Source organism: Zingiber officinale, chromosome 4B, assembly GCF_018446385.1.
Source record: "Zingiber officinale cultivar Zhangliang chromosome 4B, Zo_v1.1, whole genome shotgun sequence".
Lineage (NCBI taxonomy): Eukaryota > Viridiplantae > Streptophyta > Magnoliopsida > Zingiberales > Zingiberaceae > Zingiber > Zingiber officinale.
The window spans coordinates 3,561,447-3,580,635 of NC_055993.1; the positions used below are offsets into that span (position 1 = coordinate 3,561,447).

The following is a 19,189-nucleotide window of genomic DNA, read 5'->3' on the forward strand; positions in this document are numbered from 1 at the left end:
ACTCACCAGAGAGGACGTAGCAAATGCCTCGACAGTAGTCACAGGTCAGATTAGCATTTTTCAGTATAGTGCTACTGTTCTATTTGATACTGGGGCAACCCATTCATATATAGCCAGGGTGTTCTCCGAGAAATTAGAAATACCCCGGAGGTACTCAGTGGTCGGTTTTGACTACCTTCAGGAGAGGTCATGGCATCCACGCCGGCTCGAGCGGTGCGGTCCATTATAGCACAGGAACTCTTCATTATCGATCCGCCGAATGATCGACTACGTCATCCTTGGGATGGACTTTCGATCAAATACGGTGCTTCCATAGAGTGCCGTAAACAGAAAGTCCAACCGAACCAGAAGCATAATTCGAGTACATCGGAGAACCAAAGAGAAAAGCCGAAAATTTCTCTCGGCTATGAAGGCACGAAGTTGATGGATTGGGATGTACGGGGTACCTAGCACATGTAGTCAATACCACCCATGACGAGGAGCAACAGCTAGCAGAGGTCCGAGTTGTATGTGACTACCAGTAGTCCTGAAGAGTTACCAGCCTAGCACCACCGGGAGATTGAATTTGAGATAGAGCTCTTCCGGACCAATCCTATTTCCAAAGCGCCCTACCGCATGGCTCCAGCAGAACTGAAGGAACTTCATGACTCCAGGAGCTACTTGACAAGGGCTTCATCGCCCTAGTCACTCACCATGGGAGCGCCTGTGCTATTCGTGAAGAAGAAGGATGGAAGCATGCGGCTATGTATAGACTACGAGACTGAATCAGTCACGATCAAGAACAGTATCCTCTCCCGAATAGATGACTGCTCGACCGCTTAAAGGGAGCGGTGTTCTCAAAATTGACCTCGATCGGGATATCACCAACTCGAGTCAAGGAGGGTGATATACCGAAGACAGTTCAGGACCGGATACGGACATTACGAGTTCGTAGTCATGCCTTTGGCGTGACAAATGCTCCACTACATTCATGGATCTCATGAGCAGGTATTCAGGAGTATTTAGATAAGTTTGTTATTGTGTTTATCGATGACATTCTTATCTACTCAGAACTCAGGAAGAACACGAGCACCGAAACTAGTATTACAGACCCTTCAGCAATCAACTATACGCCAAGTTCACGAAATGTGAGTTTTGGCTAAATCATGTCCTTCCTGGGTCACGTCATCTCAAAGGATGGTATTATGGTAGATCCCAACAAGAGAGAAGTAGTAACTGGAGGAGACCTAAGAACGCCAGTGAGATCGGGAGCTTTCTGGAGGAAGTTTGTAGAGGACTTCTCCAGGATAGCCTCCCCACCGACAGCTCTCACCAGGAAGAACAAGAAATTTCAGTGGACAGAGGACTGCGAGAACAGCTTCAGCGAACTCAAGAGGAGATTGACTAGTGCACCTATTCTAACTTTGCCGAAAATACAGACAGCTCGATATATATAGTGACGCCTCTAAATTGGGATTAGGAGCAGTCTGATGCAAGATGGCAAGGTAATCGCCTATGCCTCCAGACAACTCAAGGATTATGAGAAGAACTACCCTACTCATGATCTTGAGCTTGCAGCAGTGGTGTTCGCTCTCAAAATTTGGAGACATTACTTGTATGGAGCTCAGTCAGAGTGTATACAGATCATGAGTCTGAAGTACTTCTTCACTCAGAAGGATATGCGACAGCGCAGTGGCTAGAGCTAGTCAAAGATTATGACATAGACATCCTCTACCACCCAGGGAAAGCCAATAGGGTAGCAGATGCACTTAGCAGAAAATCCAGACCTTATTATCTCTACAACCATGTCACCGCCCCTACTGAAGGAGATCAGATTTCGGTCTCGAGCTCATCGTGGGACAGCCTCTACTATGACCTTAGAGTCCACCTTGCTTGGTGATATTCAGTCGGCTCAGGAGGACCCTGAAATTCGAAAATCAAGCAAGGGCTAGCGGAATCAGGAAGTGGAGAATTCAGAGTGTCAGATGGCGGGGTCTTATATTTTGGTGACAGACTGTGTTTTCCAGGAGGAGCTACGGAGATTTTAGATGAGGCTCACAGGACTCCTTATGCGATGCATCCAGGTTCCACCAAAATGTATCAAGACCTGAAAAACCATTTTTGGTGGCCCGGGATGAAGCGAGACATCGCCAGATATGTTAGCATCTGCCTCACCTGTCAGAGGGTCAAGGCAGAACATCAGCGACCAGGAGGAGTTCTGCAGCCTATACAGATCCCAGAATGGAAGTGGGAGGATATCTCTATGGACTTCATAGTGGGACTACCCAGAACCACGAATGGTTTTGATGCCATCTGGGTAATAGTCGACAGGTTGACTAAATCAGCCCACTTCTTAGCTATTAGAATATCCTACTCCATGGAGCAGCTAGCTCAGTTGTATCTCAAGGAGATTGTCAGGCTGCATGGAGTCCCACGGACCATTATATCAGACAGAGACAGCAAATTTACATCACACTTCTGGAAGTGTGTGCAGTCAGCTATGGGCACCCAGTTAAAATTCAGCACAACCTTCCATCCTCAGACAGATGGTCAGACGGAGCGAGTAAACCAGGTACTCGAAGATATGCTCTGAGCTTGTGCCCTAGATTTCAAGGGGAGTTGGTGCAAATATCTGAGTCTAGCAGAATTTGCATACAACAACAGTTATCAGGCCACTATCGGCATGGCTCCTTATGAGGCACTCTATGGGCGGAGGTGCAGATCACCAATCTGCTGGTATGAGAGTGGTGAACATAAGGAACTAGAGCTTCAGACAGATCTAGTAGCAGATACCACAGCAGTCATACAGCAGATTCGCCAGAGGATAGAGCCGTCAGAAGAGCTATGCCGATACACGACGCAGACCCCTAGAGTTTTCAGTTGGGGATACAGTTTTCCTCAGAGTAGCTCCCATGAAGGGAGTCATGCGTTTTGGGAAGAAAGGCAAGCTAGCTCCCAGATATGTGGGACCCTACCTTATCACGAAGAGAGTGGGCAAGGTAGCATATGAGCTAGAGCTACCTCAGGAGATGTCAGCTGTCCACAACGTATTTCATGTCTCCATGCTGAAGAAGCATATTCCAGACGCCACCCAGGTGATTGAGCCCCAGTTGGTACAGGTCCGTGATGATCTCAGCTATGACAGTCGGCCTATTCAGATAATAGACCGAGCAGTAAAGAAATTACGGAACAAGGAGGTACCACTAGTCAAAGTCAGCTGACAAAATCACACAGCAGCAGAGGCGACTTGGGAGACAGAGGCCAGCATGAGACAGAAGTATCCAGAATTGTTCTAAGTTCGAGGACGAACTTTTTATAAGGTATGGGGGATTGTAACGCCCGAAAATTCTCAAAACTGTTTTAGAAATATAGTATGATTTTTCTGGAATTTTTAGATATTTTTCCGGAATTTTCCGAGTAGCGGAAGTAGCAAAAATAAATATAAACGAAAACGGCCTAAGCGGGAATCGAACCCGAGACCTATGGTTTAAGGGATAATGTTAGTAACCAGTGAACCCAGCAGGGCCGTGCTGAGAGAAAGGAGAAACATCTATATTTATATTAGAGTTGACCGGAATTACCACTTAATATAAGTAGAAGGGTTAAGTGGGTTTGGTTTATTTTGCTTGGTTCGGCAAACTCCTCCCTCTCCAAACCCTCAACGCCGACGCCACCTCCTCCTCCTCCTCTCTCGGCGCCCAAACCCAAGGACTCTCGGCTCATCTTCCGGCAATGACTCCAACACGAAAGAGGTTCTTCTCCGCGAGAGGAACGCGAAGACGTGAGCGGGTCGTCGAGAAGGTCTTCTCCACCGGAATTCTAGCGAATAGAATTGTAAGGAATTTAGCGTACGAGGTAAGAAACCCCTCACCTGCGGTATAATAGCTCCGTTTGGTTTCCTACGCATTAGTTTTAGCTATATGCAATTTTTTTCGGCACATAGGGTGTGTTTAAACCCTCCTCGAGGATTAGGGATCTAGTTGAGCACCTCTAGACGGGCCGGACACGTTGTTCTCCTTTAGTTAGAGATTCTAGACGTTGTCGGGTGCCTAGAGGTGATCTCCCTATTAGAGGAGAGAGTTGGAGCACACCAAGTGTTCGGTAAAATGTTAGTGTAGCTAAATACCACCTCAGTTATGTATAAAAGCTCAGTTAAATGCATTAGAAGTATTTAAAACAGCACATTAGTTTAGTTCAGTTTTATGGGACTACGGTCCAATGGGTGGGCTCCCACAGTCGCCTCTAGGTTCAGATAACCTAGCTCTAGGTTCAGATAACCTAGAAACAGCAAGTTAAGAAAAATTTAAGTGGCACTGTACTGGATCAGATATCCATTGGGTTGGACTCCCACAGTCATCCCTAGGTTTAGATAACCTAGTTAACCCTACTAAATTCGGGACTTGCAAACCCGGGTCTAGTTAGGGATGCGCGCACAGCAAGTACAGCTGCCGGGCCCAAACAGCATGATTATGTATTTTCACTTACTATGTATTAGTTTTCAAAACTAAAAAAAAAAAAAAAAAATCAGTTATGTTAGTTGAGTTTGAATTAAGTACCAGTTTAGCTTCAGTTTAGCTCTTCCTTGCTTATACATTATGATAGCTCATGTTCAGTTCTTGATTTCTATGCTTGTATGATCATATGCCATGTTTATATCTTTAGCCTAGTCAGTTTATTTCAAATAGCATGCTTTAAAAATCATATTACATCGTCGCATGTTTTTGTGAGGTAGATGGTTTCTTACTAAGCTTGTTAGCTTACAGATACTACTTTTCTTATACTGCAGATAAAGGTAAAGGAAAAGTGGACTAGCAGTGGAGGCTGGAGGTCAATGCAGATGAGGAAGTGTGTGTATGGAACTGGAATCAAAGGTCCTTAGGGGACGTAGCAAATTGAGCATTAGACTCTTTAGCATTTACTTTAGCATTTTATTTATTGGTTTTGGTTTTCATGTTCTAGGCACTTTTAGTTGTGTGTTGCCATGAATTCCTAAACTATGCCCTATGTTAAGTTAGATTACTAGTTTATGTCGTTAAAATGTTATTACATGTTGTTAGAATGGTTTAAGATGCATTAGTTAGATGTTATGTGGGGTTTTGGCACGCCAAAGTGTTGGAAATCGAGTTCCCGGGTGAAATCAGACTCGATCGGTCTCCCGACCGATCGGGGTCATCGATCGGCCACCGACCGATCCACCAGATCTGATATGCTATCAGATCCTCTGGATCGGCCACCGACCGATCCAAAGGCAATGAGCGAGTCCCGGTTTAGTACGGATCGGTCACCGACCGATCCAAAGACCGATCAGGACCTATTTCACTGGATCGGTCACCGACCGATCCAGACATACCTGGATCGGTCGTGCCGACCGATCAGGACACTCCTGGATCGGTCGGTAGACCGATCCAGCTGGGGACAGAAGCGATGTAGCTTCGGAATCGGACAGCCGACCGACCCAGGGTCTTGTGACCGTACCAGTATCAGCAGACCGGTCTGTGGATCGATCCGGAGGGTGTTACCAGTTGTAAATACCTCCCCTAGCACGTGTACAACTTCAAGGTACACCCGGAATGTTAGTGTCAGAGTTAACATTAATCAGATAATTAGCAAAAACTCAAATTAGATCAGTTTTCCGCGCAGCTTAGCACAGCAAAACCGTAGTGATTCGCCTTACAGCCTAGTAGTAGAAGGAGGGTCGTTACAGTCCTTTAGAAGCTAATTATTTCAAACAAGAAGAAAAAACATGTCCAAGACGAGAATGTCACAAATAAAAAATAGAAGAAGTAGAGCTTAACCGAAAGGATGATAAATCAACACTGGAAGCTACAACATCTAGAACTTTCAGCTCTTTTAATACATATAGTACCCCCTGCCTACGGTCTATCCCAATCAGCTTCTGAGATCGCAGATTCTGCACATAACAAGAAGATGAAGTAAAAGAAACTGAGAAACCAGAATCACATAATTGACCGACTGAGACAAGATTCAAAGTAAGATTAAGAGGGGTGTATTCAATGTTGGACTTTTAATTACTTTGAATGACTTTTGTGGATTTTAAAAGTTTAGGTGTATTCAATTTAGACTTTTATAAACTTTATAGGAATCTAGTGGTATCCAAATTAGATTTTTATAGAGTTTTAAAAAGTCATGTGGTATTCAAACTTAACTTTTTAAAACTCTATGAAAATCTGTTGGTATCCAAAGTTTCAATAGATTTTCATGGATTCTTTTAGAAATCCTTGGATAAAAATTTTAACCAATAAGAGCTCTCCAAAACACTTGGTATAATTTTAAAAATAAAATAAAAAGTCTTCTCCTCATCCTTGAGATTTCTATAGACTTCAAATCACTTTAATTTTTTACAAATAAGTTCTTTCTCTTTCCGCTACTCGATTTTGATTATTTCTTTGATCTTAAAGGCTATGTCCTTGTTCAACCTCTCGGCGGTCTGCATCAAACTCTCAACATACATTTCATGCGAAGCTGAGAGTCCTTTGAAATGTCGTTCTCTAACATTATAACGGCAAAAGAATGGATCGGAACAGTTGGAACGGAACAACAACAGCTTGCAACCTTTTCTCTGACGGCGACTCACGACGGCGAGTTGTAGGCAGAGATTTTTCTTTGGTTGCTCGTGATGGGAGACAATGAGTGTCATCCGATGAAGCATGCGATGTGCCGGAATGGAGGAAACAAATAGAAAAATTATTTAAGACGACCGGTGATGCTTCCGTCGACTACTTGCGAGCAGGTCAAAGTCGAAGTCGATTTGGACGACGGCACTATACGTAGAGGGAAGAGAAATTTGAGACAATAGATTTTAATATAAAATACATATTAATAAATCAAATTAATTCTCAACTTAATTAATAGATAATTTAATAAAGTCTAATAAAATTCTACCTAAAAATATTCTATAAAATTTATTAAATTTTAAAAATTCCTAAATAAATTTTATATATTTATATTTATTTATTTTAATAATATTATTACTAATCAAATTAATAATAATAATATTAATTTTATTACTAATCAAATTTATCAATTTAACATTTTATTAAAAGTTTGACCAAATTAAAGGGTTGACCAACATTTCAGGTTAATTTAGATCAAAATTAAAAATAAAAATATTGAAAATTATTATAATATTGTTGAATTTTAAATTATATTATTAAAGTTTTTTTTTAAGTGAGACGTTATCTTATCTTTATTTTTAGCCAAAACAAGATAAAAGTATAAAAAGTTGAAAAAGTTTTTTATGGACGAGTTTGCTATTTATTATTTGTTTGAAAATAAATATCGTGCGAGACCATGACCACCTAAGCTTTTCCAAGATTGAATGCACCTCCTTAAATCACAAGTTTTCGTGAAATTTACAAATATCTAAAAAAGTCTTGCAAAAAAATCTATATAACTCCATGGAATTTTTTTCACAACTATATAAGATTCTATAAAAGTCAATAAAAATCTATCAACTCCACAAAATCTATCATTAAAAAAAAAGTCAATGAAAGTCATTCAATCTCTTGATTGAATACACCCCGTAAGAATATGATATATATTAGACAAAGATATAAATTACATGTACAAATAGAGTCAATACCGGCTAATGACATGGGAGAACAATCAGCGGTCATGATCGACAAAGAAGGTGATGAATTTATAGATATAAAAGAATTACATTAGGCGACATATAATGCTAAGCTCCAGAATCAATGATCCGAATATAGGAATGCATACCTGAGATACTACTAGAGGACAAACCTATGTGAGAAGAGGTAAACATGACATGTGGTTGAGATGCAAGAAACTTTTGAAACTGTTCGGTAAGAACAGCGATTATGGCATTGGATGATTGAGTCACTCCAGAGTCTGTAAGAGAAAATGCTGCTGTCATGTTGGGTTCTCCGTATTTAAGGAATCGTTGTTATGGTTGACTACCGAATTTCCATGGAGATGGCAAAATCAATTGTCATGTTTTTTAGTCGTCAGGTGAACTTAAAAAACTCAAAATCTGATCTCCACAATTCAAATGTAGCTCTAGATATGAGGAAAGTTCTCTCAAAGTTTCAAGATGATCCAACGGTTGAAACTCAAGAAAATACAATTCTTCTATAGTCACATCAAGAATTTCAAAAATAAAATTATTTTTACGGTTCACCAAAAGAGGAGATGAGGAGATGGATTGAGTCTAATACCATGTGAGCAAAACAAATAATGCAAATAGAGTGTGAAAAACAACACAAAGTTAAGGAGAGAAAGAGATAACTGCAAAAGGAGGCTAGGAAATTGTATTACCAAGAAACTTAAGTTTACAAAAGAAAAGGAAATATAAATAGACAATAAAATAATAATAAAAGACTAATCTACCCTTATATAATAATAATTTATCATATATTAACAAATTTGTCATTGTTACTCACCAACACTATTAATATTTAAAAATTTTAGATATTGCAGGCTCATAAGCAAAACTCACTAATAACCTTAAACTTGAGTTTTACTTCAAATTAGAATCATTATACTTCTATGAGATTGTAACAACGCTTGCAGACTTGGATTTCACATTCTAATTTTGTGAAATGCAAGTTTAAAATTTTTTACAACCTTGAGACAATCTCATTAAAAGGTTTAGACCTATTATACTTACTCATCAACATCACCAAAAGATTCCTAGAACTCCTCTAGTTTAGAACATGTCAATATTAAAATTCTGAACATTATAGTGTCATCAATGACTTTTGGTCATAAATTTGTTGATGGCTTTAGAAAGCTCAGAATGATCATCAGACTCCTAATAACCTTCTGAATGTAATTATGCCCTTAGATTTGAATTCTAAGCTTAGATTAAGAGTTGTGGGGTTTAGAAATTTTAACAACATTAAGACAATTTGACACAAGCTAATTAAAGAGCCTAGAACTATCATACTCACTTATCAACATCATTAAAAATTTCTTAGGACTCTCTAGTTTAGACCATATCAAAAATTTAACATTCTAGACATTATAGGATTATAATAAAGTTTGGTCAAAATTCACGAATTACCTTAGGGTTCTCAGAAACATTTCAAATCAAGTTCTTGAAATATGAATTTCACAAATTAAATAGAAAGATATAAGTTTGGTCAGTGGATGCTCGTGTCTTTGAATATTGCACTGGATCCTAAACAGGTCAACGGAGAATCTTGATGTTGCATGGATCAAACTGCTTTTAGAGATTTAACTAGTTCACTCGGACGCTTACATGAAGTTTTAGGTCGAAATTTAAAATGTTGAGTATATCTTTCCTCATATTTTGACCATTTATATTAATAATTGATAATCTATTTATCTCATTCATATCATACTAAACAATATCAATTTTCTTACTTATTTTTCTTTTTAATGCGATAAACATTTTCTGTAAAATTGTTTCGTGGGCAACTATTCCTCTTCTTAATGACTCGCATTAGGTCCACTGGTCGTCCAACCAAAAGACGGGTTACTTCAGGGTCAATTCCTGTGCCCAGCGATAAAGCAGTTATTTTTTTCTTGGACTGTAGCGAACCCATTATGTGGGACACATCGCCGTATCGAACCACGAAACGGGTAATTATAGGGTATGGGAATAAATATGCGATTTTTTTTTTTAAAATCGACGTTGCTCTCTGACTTTTGTCGCTCCGCCGCTGGACCACGAACCGCCTAGTTGCTGCGGAAGACGGCGGCCGCCGATTGCCTGAGCGGGCGTCTCGGTAATCTCTGATACCCTAGGTAATCCCTGTTACTGATCATGTTCTTGCCGCTCTTTCCTCGATTTTGCTCCGCTAGATCTGCGGAAAAGCATATTTCTTTCGTTAGGTTTTCGGGTTGCGGAAGATTAGATTTTGGAACTGGTGCTTTTCGTGACAACTTTTGTTTGATTTGCTAGTATATTTGATTTCTGTTAAAGATCGCGTTTTGATGTGGGTTTTTATCGATTTCAGGCTGAACTATATCTTTACCCCTGAATTTTGCGTCATTGGTTATCGGTGCTTGTGTGAGATTCTTAGCTTTTGTATATCATCTTCTCATCTTTCTTGCTAACTTCCCGGGGATTACAAGCCCAATGGGGTTTTGTCGATGGATTCTCTTGTATTGAATTTTTGGGTTGTGCTTCTGAGATTCTGTTTGTTTGTTTCTTTTTTGAGTGATTGAACGAGTACCAAAAAGAAGCCATGTCTGCTTCCACTGCCGGAGCGGCTGCAGCATCGCCAGTTTCTAACGACAGTACCTCTCTGAGTTTAGACACAAATAGCAAACCAAATACACGGAGGAGAACAATGGCAGTTGTGGAGAAGAGATTAACCACTGATGGTCTTACCGAAGGAGTAAATAGAGCTTTGAGTGGGAAGGATTTGAGCCATACAATAAAAGGAGAATCTGTGATTGAGAGAACGAAAGACTATTCCAAGTTGAAGAAAGGGCTGATTGCTTCAGCCACAATTTCTCCACGACACAGAAGAGTTGTACAGAAGCCTGAAAAGGCCAAGTGGCAGACTGTTCTGAGTGTTCTTACCAAGAATTGTTTGCTTCTTGCTTCACTTTTGTGGTTGGGACAGACTATTTGGAGATGGGCTTACAACACTAGCGATAATGCTAACTCTCCTTTTGTTGCTTTGGAGTTTGAAAGAAAAATTTCAGAAGTGGAGACATCTTTAAAGAAGACTGCCAAGATGTTACAAGTCCAGTTAGATGTAGTCGACAAGAAAATTGGGAGTGAGATTGGCATGGTGACCAAAGAACTTGTTAAGCAAATTGAAATCAAAGGAGCATTCCTTGGTGAGGAACTCAAAAAGTTGGAATCTAAAACTGATTCTTTGGACAAGTCTTTGGGTGAGTTGAAAGAAATGGGTCTCATTTCAAGAGAAGAATTCGAGAAACTCATCAATGATTTAAAGAACAGTGAGAATGTAGATGATGGAAGTAAAATCCTTGATTTGGATCAAATTAGGGCTATCGCAAGGGACATTGTTCAGAAAGAGATAGAAAAGCATGCAGCTGATGGGCTCGGAAGAGTTGATTATGCTTTGGCGTCTGGTGGGGCTAAGGTGGTTAGGCACTCAACACCCTACAGTAAAGGTACCAATTGGCGTTCTAGTGTTATGGGGCATAATGGAGATCATGCTAATTCACATAAGATGTTGGCTCCAAGCTTTGGAGAACCTGGACAGTGTTTTTCTTTGCTAGGAAGCAGTGGATTTGTTGAGATTAAGCTAAGAACAGAGATAATTCCTGAGGCAGTCACTTTGGAGCATGTTGCAAAGGTGTTTTCTCTGTTTCTTTTATTTGCTCCTGCTTCAATCTTTTGTCTTTATGCTCATGGTGGCTTTTCTATTCCCACAACTAGTCAACATGATGCTCCTATATCTCTCTCCAAGTTTTGTATGCCACTAGGTTTTAATTTTGTGCTATTATTAAGATTGACATGATAAGATCACATTGATAAGATTGATGTAGGTGTAAACGATTGATATGCTATCCTACATATTTTAGAACTTTATGAAATTAAGACACATCTGCATTCATTTATCAATGCTGACATTGTTCAATTTTCACAAATTAAACATTTTTCAACAATTTCCGGGTACAATTGGCTCTCATACACACTTGAGATTCTACTATGTTATTTTATGACAATGACACTACGTCAGGCTTTCCAAAGAGAGTAGGCAGCTTCCCAGTCAATTATTAAATTTTCTTGGCATTCCAAGGCTCCAAGTTCCACAGTGGATGAGACATCAGGTCATCATCTGACAGTAGCAAGGCAGTCTATATTTACAATTAAATATTCTCAATAAACAGAAAATGTTAAATAACACTAGCAATAGATAGAAAATTGATTACAGTAACACAATTCTAGATTTACTAGCAGAGAAACTTAACTTCCTATCAATTTACTATATATTATTATATTATTAGACCTAGTAATGATGAAGTTAGCTAGCCTACCAAGTGTGCTCACAATTTTTAGAGTCAAAGCTTATTGATTGAAGAACTAGTTGTATGTCCTTCAACAAGCAGGAGATGCTGTGTTTATAGGTGAAGACTGTTGGGGAAGTTGGAACCTAATTGATACGCTAAGCAAATTTGAGAGAAGAAATGTGGGTGCATTTTCTTAGACTCCTTTTGCTATGGAAAAGGGTAATTTTTGAGAACTAGGCAAAATGGTTGGCAAATTTAGGGCCTACTCAATCCACACCTCAACCCATGCAATTTGGCATTCTTTGAATAAGCAGTGCCTACGCAAAGGTAGCTGAGCTTGGTCTTTGCCTCATTTCACCTGGACCAAGCAGGTGAATAATTGCTCAAGTACCTTTAATCTCATTGTATGTGTTATCTTGCATGCTTCACACCTTTTTTTTTTTTTTGGCTAAATTGAGCAAAAGCATATGCTAGATTGAATTATATGAAAATCTTCTGTCATCTGTTTGCCCAACTTAATAAATTGAAATAACTTAAGATAATATATGTATCATGATTTTATTTTAATTTTCCTTTTTTTATGCAATATCCAAGTCCAGTATTTGCTCTTGCTGATCAGAAATATAATATCAAGCCTTTCTGTTAAATTGAAAAAGCTACAATGTCTGAAACAATTTCTTATTGTCAACAACTCTCTTTCTCCAACAAAATTGTTACTAGGGTATTTGACTAGGGCCTGTTTAGGAATTTCTTATAAGGTGAGGAAATAAGAAGGGAAGAACAGGTGGGGGAGAGGTGGGGAAATCAGGGAATGGATGGGGAAGGAAAGAAATTTTCTTGATGCAAGGGATGCATAACAGGGCAAGCAGATGGATAAATTGCTGATAAATTTCAGTTTACATTTATAATGAGCTTTCTAATTAAAAGAAAGAAGGTTTCTTGATATTCTCATTTTCCTCTTTTTGAAAAATGTCTTACCTGTATTTGAATTCAAATGAGACATTAGGTCGGAGAGTATGCTCATAAAACGTGCAATTAGCTTTGATAGTTATGTCAAGATTACTAGTAACCACAAATACTTAGCCGACTTCTTGATCTTTTTTCTAATGTGGTACCAATTTTTTTCTCTTGAGTTTGACTTTTGATCTTGACAGGAAAATGATTGGACTGCATGTTTTCATATTGACTATTCTCGTACCTTGTTAAGGGTGTTTTTTTTTTAGTTGTCAGTTCAAATGTTCACCTTTATAATAAATTATTGTTGAGCATTTAGCTCTCATGTTTTCCTAGAATTATTAGGGGGAAATTTTCTGCTTTTATTTGGTAAATTATTCAAATGTTCACCTTTTATTCTTCTCAAATAAATTAGAAAATACTAGGATTTTTCTTGGCCTCTGAAGATTGTAAATTCCATTATTCATCATACAATTCTTTTGTTCATTTAAACTCATTGATGTGTGCAGCGATTTTTTTCACTGAGACATTGACATATCTCCTTAAATGTATGATATGCAGAGTGTGGCCTACGACAGGTCAAGTGCCCCAAAAGATTGTCGAATATCTACCTGGTTTGAATCGTCCGATGTTGGACTATCTAGTAACGCCAGGCACGTTGTCACCTTAACTGAGTTCTCCTATGACCTAGAGAAGAGCAATGCACAAACCTTCAACATCGAGGCAACCAACTCGGGCGTGATTAACATGGTTCGATTTGACTTCACCTCCAACCATGGGAACACGAGTCATACATGCATCTACCGGTTGAGAGTGCACGGTCATGAGCCCATCTTCACCTCTTAGCTTCTTCCAGAGGTGGATGCAGTCACCCTGAACGATGTCATACACAATCGATGGAATTGTTGCAGTGGCATTTAGAGAGGGTGAGCTTTTTGCCCTTTTGTCATTTAAGTCTGGTCTTTGGTTTTGCCAGACTGACTAACTGTAGTTTATCTGTACATCTTGGTGCACATTGTGTGCGATAACAAATTGTTTTATTTTGCATTTAGGTTATCTACTGTTTTGATTGTCCAATTTGGATAGAAATTGAGTGCACCAAAATTTGAACCTAATATTTCTAATGATTTGTCGTTATAAAAGCTGTTCCTTATTTATGCTTGTTGGTACGATATATTGTTTTCTTTTTATATGTCAAAATCAAGGATATGTTCTTAGACAACTATTGAAATAAATTGATCAAGAGATTAGAACAATTCCATGCACATTCAATACAAACAAGTACAACGTATTAAATGGAAAGAGTTTTGGAAACAAACAATAGGTCCAAAGAACATGTTTTGAAGTAAAATCTTTCCCTGTTTTGTGTTCTTATAAAATCTACCTCAGTTGAAAATTAAATCTTATAAATCAATTCTGCAAAAAAAAAAAAATGAGTTAATACATTTATGGAAATTAAAAATTCCACGAACTGTTGATGCAAAATCCATCATAACTATTTTTTCATAAAGCAGTGTACCAACCAATTTTAGAAACACTGCACTAGCCAATCTAAAATTTATGGAATTTGATTAGCCAACCATGCCGAAGCAGTGCAAGATACATACCACAAAAACTCATGCAAGGAGGATTCAAATTTCTCGTAGAACCCAACCCCTCTAGGATTAGTCGGGTCGAAAAGTCAAATAGGATTTAAAAAAAAGAAGAAATTTTACAATTTCTAGGTGAGAGTAAAAACAAAATTATATTTAAATATGTTGATTTACAACAACCATCTTTGGTTTTCCATCCAAAGTGACCTTTAGAATCATCCGGCCACCCGTACATTAGAAAGATAAATAGACAGATATACAACATCAATGCGAGTCATACATCATCTTATACTGCCTTTAAGTTATCTAGTGGAGTGCAAGTATGACAATGTTTAGTAAGGGACTGAAAATGATCAATCATTACTAATGCTAACAGATGGCTCGCCGGAGAACGCGCTACCACCAGAAGCTGCCGATCCTGTCTGCGAAGTGCTCAGACCTCGACTTCGATGCATTTGCCGCAGTCTAAACACATCCTTTGGAAGTGGACGGCTCTGTTCAGTTGTGCTCTCATCATCTTCTTGCCCTAGAGAAATAGCATGTCAATAGGTATTATAAAAGAGTGGTAAAAAAAACTTAAGCAGACTTTGTTCAAAATACACAGGATTTGTTCGCCAAATAAGATTTTTCAACACCAACATAAAGCTTAGTCCAAGTTGAAGCATTGAGGATGAATGTGTTGGATGGATGACTAAAATAACCAATATGCCTTTTTTTTTACATGCCACCCCACTCTATTGATTTAGTTACAATTACAGCAAAGATATGCCTTTAAATCAACAAGAAGCTAGTTTTGAAACTGTACAAGCAGCTTTCTCAACAGTTTAGATCCTCTGTCCCCATTTCTCTCTGTCCCCGTGTCCTATTGTCGATCAGACGGATCAAATTAAATCTCAAGGATGCTTTGCACTTCACGAGGATACTGCACATATTTTAAAAATGTCATGATGCCTTGAGATTTAATCTGATCCGTCCGATCGGTAATAGGACACCGGGATAGAGAGAAATGGGGACAGAGGATCTGAACTACTTTCTCAGTGCACTTCCTGCACCAGAAAAATAGCTTTGGAAAGACGTGCAATGGAAGGGAACAAAGTATGCCACAACATATCTTAAAAAAACATAATTTGAATCCCAGAGTGCTTCGGCCTTAAAGAACTCTGGGAAATCCCTCACATAATTTTTAAAATTTTATTTATTTAAATATAAAAAACAATAATGAAAATAGATTTACATTGATAAATTTTTTCCAGTGCATGTAGAGGATATCTGGGAAAAAAATCCTGTCATTTCCTTTACTCTATTTTTGACAAAATAAACTAAGAAAAAATACCCATGAAAAAATTTACCTTGTTTCCTCCTCATAGGAAAAGCACCACCCTATATTAAACTATGAAACAAAAGGAAAAAATATCTAGGGCAAGGTCAAAAAGACGTACTATCAAGATATTTTCGTTTGCCTGACTGTTCATCTCTGGGAAGCTTGTGGGATGGCCCATTGTTCATCCGTGTCTTGGTGGAGCCTGAAAGATCACTTGTGCTAGGACCTGGACCTGCCTGCATTTGCTGAAGAGAAACTGCTGGTTTTCCAATCCGTGTTGTTGGTGTAGGACTTTGTAGTAAAATAGATAAAACAACGTCTATATCTGGAAGTGGGCCTGCCAATAGTTGAAGTCCCATATAAAATAGTTATAATTAGGAAATATGGAAGTTTATTTAGAGTATTACCCTGACAAATGCAGTTTTAAGCTGGGATGAAACAGGCAGCACTTCTATAACCAACAAAAGGACACAAATCACTATCCCTAAACAAAGTTTCCATTGTCCTAAGAAATAAAATTTCGTAGGATAGCAGCATAAAATCAAAATATAAGGAAACTCGAGAACGGATGCTGTGACATGAGTCCAAGGTGAGGAGGATATCCAACACTTGTGAAATTAAACTTATAAATATTGATCTGTAAGTTGCTAATTTGCAAACTTAAGCAGATATTGCATTTCTTTGTTGATGACCAGACTGCGACACACACCAGCAAGTATGAAGAAATGATTGATTGCAGATTGACTCAATAAGAGCTACGATGAACAAATTCACAAACAATGAGGTTCAGTAAAATGATTATTTTAAAGTGAATTGCTAAAAAGTGAGATGTTTCTATATGCAAAATTGATTGCGGTTCAGTTTAGTCTTGCAGGTTTATTTGGTTGATGTTGGTTTTTGATTAGGTGATGCAAGAGTTATAACAGGTTCAATTGATGTTTGGTTGTTTATAGTATCACAGATGGCTACAGATGATCTGGTAGCAGCTAAACCAACAGAAGACACATTACAACTAGATTCTTTACAATTAGATTCCAAAACAGAAAACTGAGACATCCCTTGATGAGGAATATTCTATAAAAAAAATTGTTTGCATTGAAGACATAGCTGGTCATGCCACCAAACTGACAAATTCAAATCCATGAAATACCTGAACAGAACAGATGTTGGAAGCCAGAAGAAACCGAGATGCTTTTAATTGAATTGACACAAAGATCTTCCAGAATTTTCCACCAGAGTTATTTGTTCTTGAAAGATCTTTATCCCGTCTCTCACACAATGGCAAGAAAAATAAAGGATGATTTTATTGATGCATGAATACACAAGGAAGAAACAGCAGAGCTGGGAGGAGATCAAAAGAATCAAATTTTGGAAAAGCTCTGTGCTTCAATTGAGTTGGCAAAAGGCCCCCGCCAACCTGTGCCATGGCCAACACGGAGGTAAATCACAGGTGACTACTAGCCTTTGGAATAGTGGCTGGCGCATGTGGATCCATAGAGGGCTGTCCAGAAAATTCTTAGGTTTGTGTCATGGGTTGTGATGTATAGGTTTAATAAATTATCTGATAATTAAACTAGTGACGCAGACTTATAACCGGATGTTTATATCTTATTGAGTTGATTCATTCTGTTTTTGGTTTCCTGATAATTTCCTTAATCAATGATATATCATGTATAATTTAGTTGCAATCCCAGAGAATGTGTTGATTATTCAAGAATATATTTTTACATGCTTTTTTTTAAGTTGTTATGTTTACTAATTGATACTGAAAATTTTACCCTCTTCAACAAAATACATGATAGTTTTGTTAAGCATTAATGATGTTGATATAGTAGGCCATGTTAGTAGGGCTTATATACTAATTTGATTGCGGAGTGTTGGATATGCTATTTCAGCCCTAGTTTGATTGTCATAGAAGTTTATGACAAACAATTAGCTTGGAAATTCAATAAATGGCATCAAACAAAAAATAATCTAAACAGGCCTATGAGGTTTAGGATAAAGGCAAGTGATGAGAATTAGGCGATAATTCAGATTTTAGAACTCCAGATTTGGTTGATGAGCTAGGGATGGATGGCAATAGTGGAGGTTAAGAAAGAATGGCAAACCATTAGCTAGACTGCTAGAAGATAGTTCTCTCTCTTACATCTCCTAATATGTCAGAACTTTCTTTCTCTCTTTGCTTATATATTTTTCATCTTTTTCTTTCTTTTCTCTGATAAATGTAGGTGTTGAATCTCCAATGTCTTTCATCTGCAGTTTATTATTTCTTTTTTTTTTTCTTTCTTTTAAAAATTTAAATTTTCATAGTATCTCTGGTATGAGGTGGGAGTTTTTTTAGGAATGCATCCTTTTCTAAAAATAATAATAAAGTACCCAAATACAATTATTTTCTCAAATTGTTCCAAAGTGTTTTGGGCCACCAATCAGATATTGTATGACAACAATCCCGTTTTACAAGTACATGTGCAACAAAAGCACAAAGATTGTGAGCATGGGTACCCCCTGACATATAAATGGTATATATTTCAAGATCATGTGCAACGAAAGCAGAAAGTATGTTGACAGCATCTCAAGTCTGAAAAAAAAAAAGAGAGGAGGTTGAATTGTCGAGAAACATTTGCACGCACGCACGCGCACGCGCGCGCGCACACACACATGTTTCAATTGGACATCAAGATAAATTAAATTTTCTGCATTGACTATTTTTCAATTTTGATCCAGAACTTGCGTCTAAAAGAAATTTTTATATACCTATTGCAATAAGCACTGTTACATGACAAACATGGACAAGCAAGCACACATCAACCAAGGAGGAAACATGTAACAAACAAAAGTTGAGAATGTCACGATATGCTAGTTAAATGACAAACAAAAGACTAAGGTACCTTCAACAACAGGCAAATTTGTGATAAAAGTGGCCAGCACTGGTGAGATTAGTTTAAGAATGTCACTGACTGCAGTTGTACTATTACCAGCAGGAGGTAAACCAGAGGTATGTGTTGAATTGGAAGATGCAGGAACCTCAGATCCTGTAACAATTGAAAGAGTCAGGAAAGTTTTTTTTTAAAAAAAAAAATGACAGCCATCCAAGAATTCCCAGGTTTCTATCTTGTAAATCAAGTAAATTTAATGTGCAGTTATGAATTTAGGATAGGCAATTCTGAAGTTCATAATAAACAAAACCAGGAAATTAATTGTTTATTGCATGCCAAGTGCAATCAGCTTCTATATGGTCCAAGGGATATCTGAATATCAGAAAGGTTCCAGAAGTAGTCTCATCCGTAGTCAATTGAATGCCCTTACAAACTTCAAGTTCCTCAGGTATCCGAGTTTAAGAGGAGATAAGGAAGAACATTTTACTCTTCTTAAGAGACAAATCAAGCCATCAGCTTTAATC

At 38.1% G+C, this 19,189-nt stretch overlaps 2 protein-coding genes across 4 annotated transcripts in view; one reads left to right on the forward strand and one right to left on the reverse strand.

Annotated features, from left to right (window-relative positions):
• Positions 1 to 9,594: 9,594 nt before the first annotated feature.
• On the forward strand, positions 9,595 to 14,033 carry LOC121974456 (SUN domain-containing protein 1-like). The gene is made up of 3 exons (XM_042525518.1): positions 9,595 to 9,732; positions 10,149 to 11,264; positions 13,438 to 14,033. Exons 2-3 carry the CDS (start codon positions 10,176 to 10,178, stop codon positions 13,720 to 13,722), a joined length of 1,374 nt encoding a protein of 457 aa, XP_042381452.1. The 5' UTR covers positions 9,595 to 9,732; positions 10,149 to 10,175; the 3' UTR covers positions 13,723 to 14,033.
• Positions 14,034 to 14,601: 568 nt separating this feature from the next.
• The window catches only part of LOC121974457 (cleavage stimulation factor subunit 77-like), a 28,326-nt gene continuing 23,738 nt past the window's right edge, over positions 14,602 to 19,189 (reverse strand). For 2 of the 3 annotated variants that reach the window (XM_042525519.1, XM_042525522.1), the window contains 3 exons: positions 18,678 to 18,821; positions 15,908 to 16,126; positions 14,602 to 14,994 (listed from right to left, as the gene is read on the reverse strand). In XM_042525519.1, coding sequence (XP_042381453.1) covers positions 14,822 to 14,994; positions 15,908 to 16,126; positions 18,678 to 18,821 — 536 coding nt within the window. In that variant the 3' untranslated portion in view covers positions 14,602 to 14,821. Of the gene's footprint in view, positions 14,995 to 15,906; positions 16,127 to 16,196; positions 16,241 to 18,677; positions 18,822 to 19,189 lie in introns of those variants that run through there. The other variant, XM_042525520.1, reaches the window with a different exon arrangement.

Excerpts from the sequence above, each read along its gene's own strand:
- LOC121974456 (XM_042525518.1), top strand. The coding sequence starts at position 10,176 with ATGTCTGCTTCCACTGCCGGAGCGGCTGCAGCATCGCCAGTTTCTAAC. Across the intron at positions 11,265-13,437 it reads CTTTGGAGCATGTTGCAAAG|AGTGTGGCCTACGACAGGTC; the intron begins GTGTTTTCTCTG and ends TATGATATGCAG.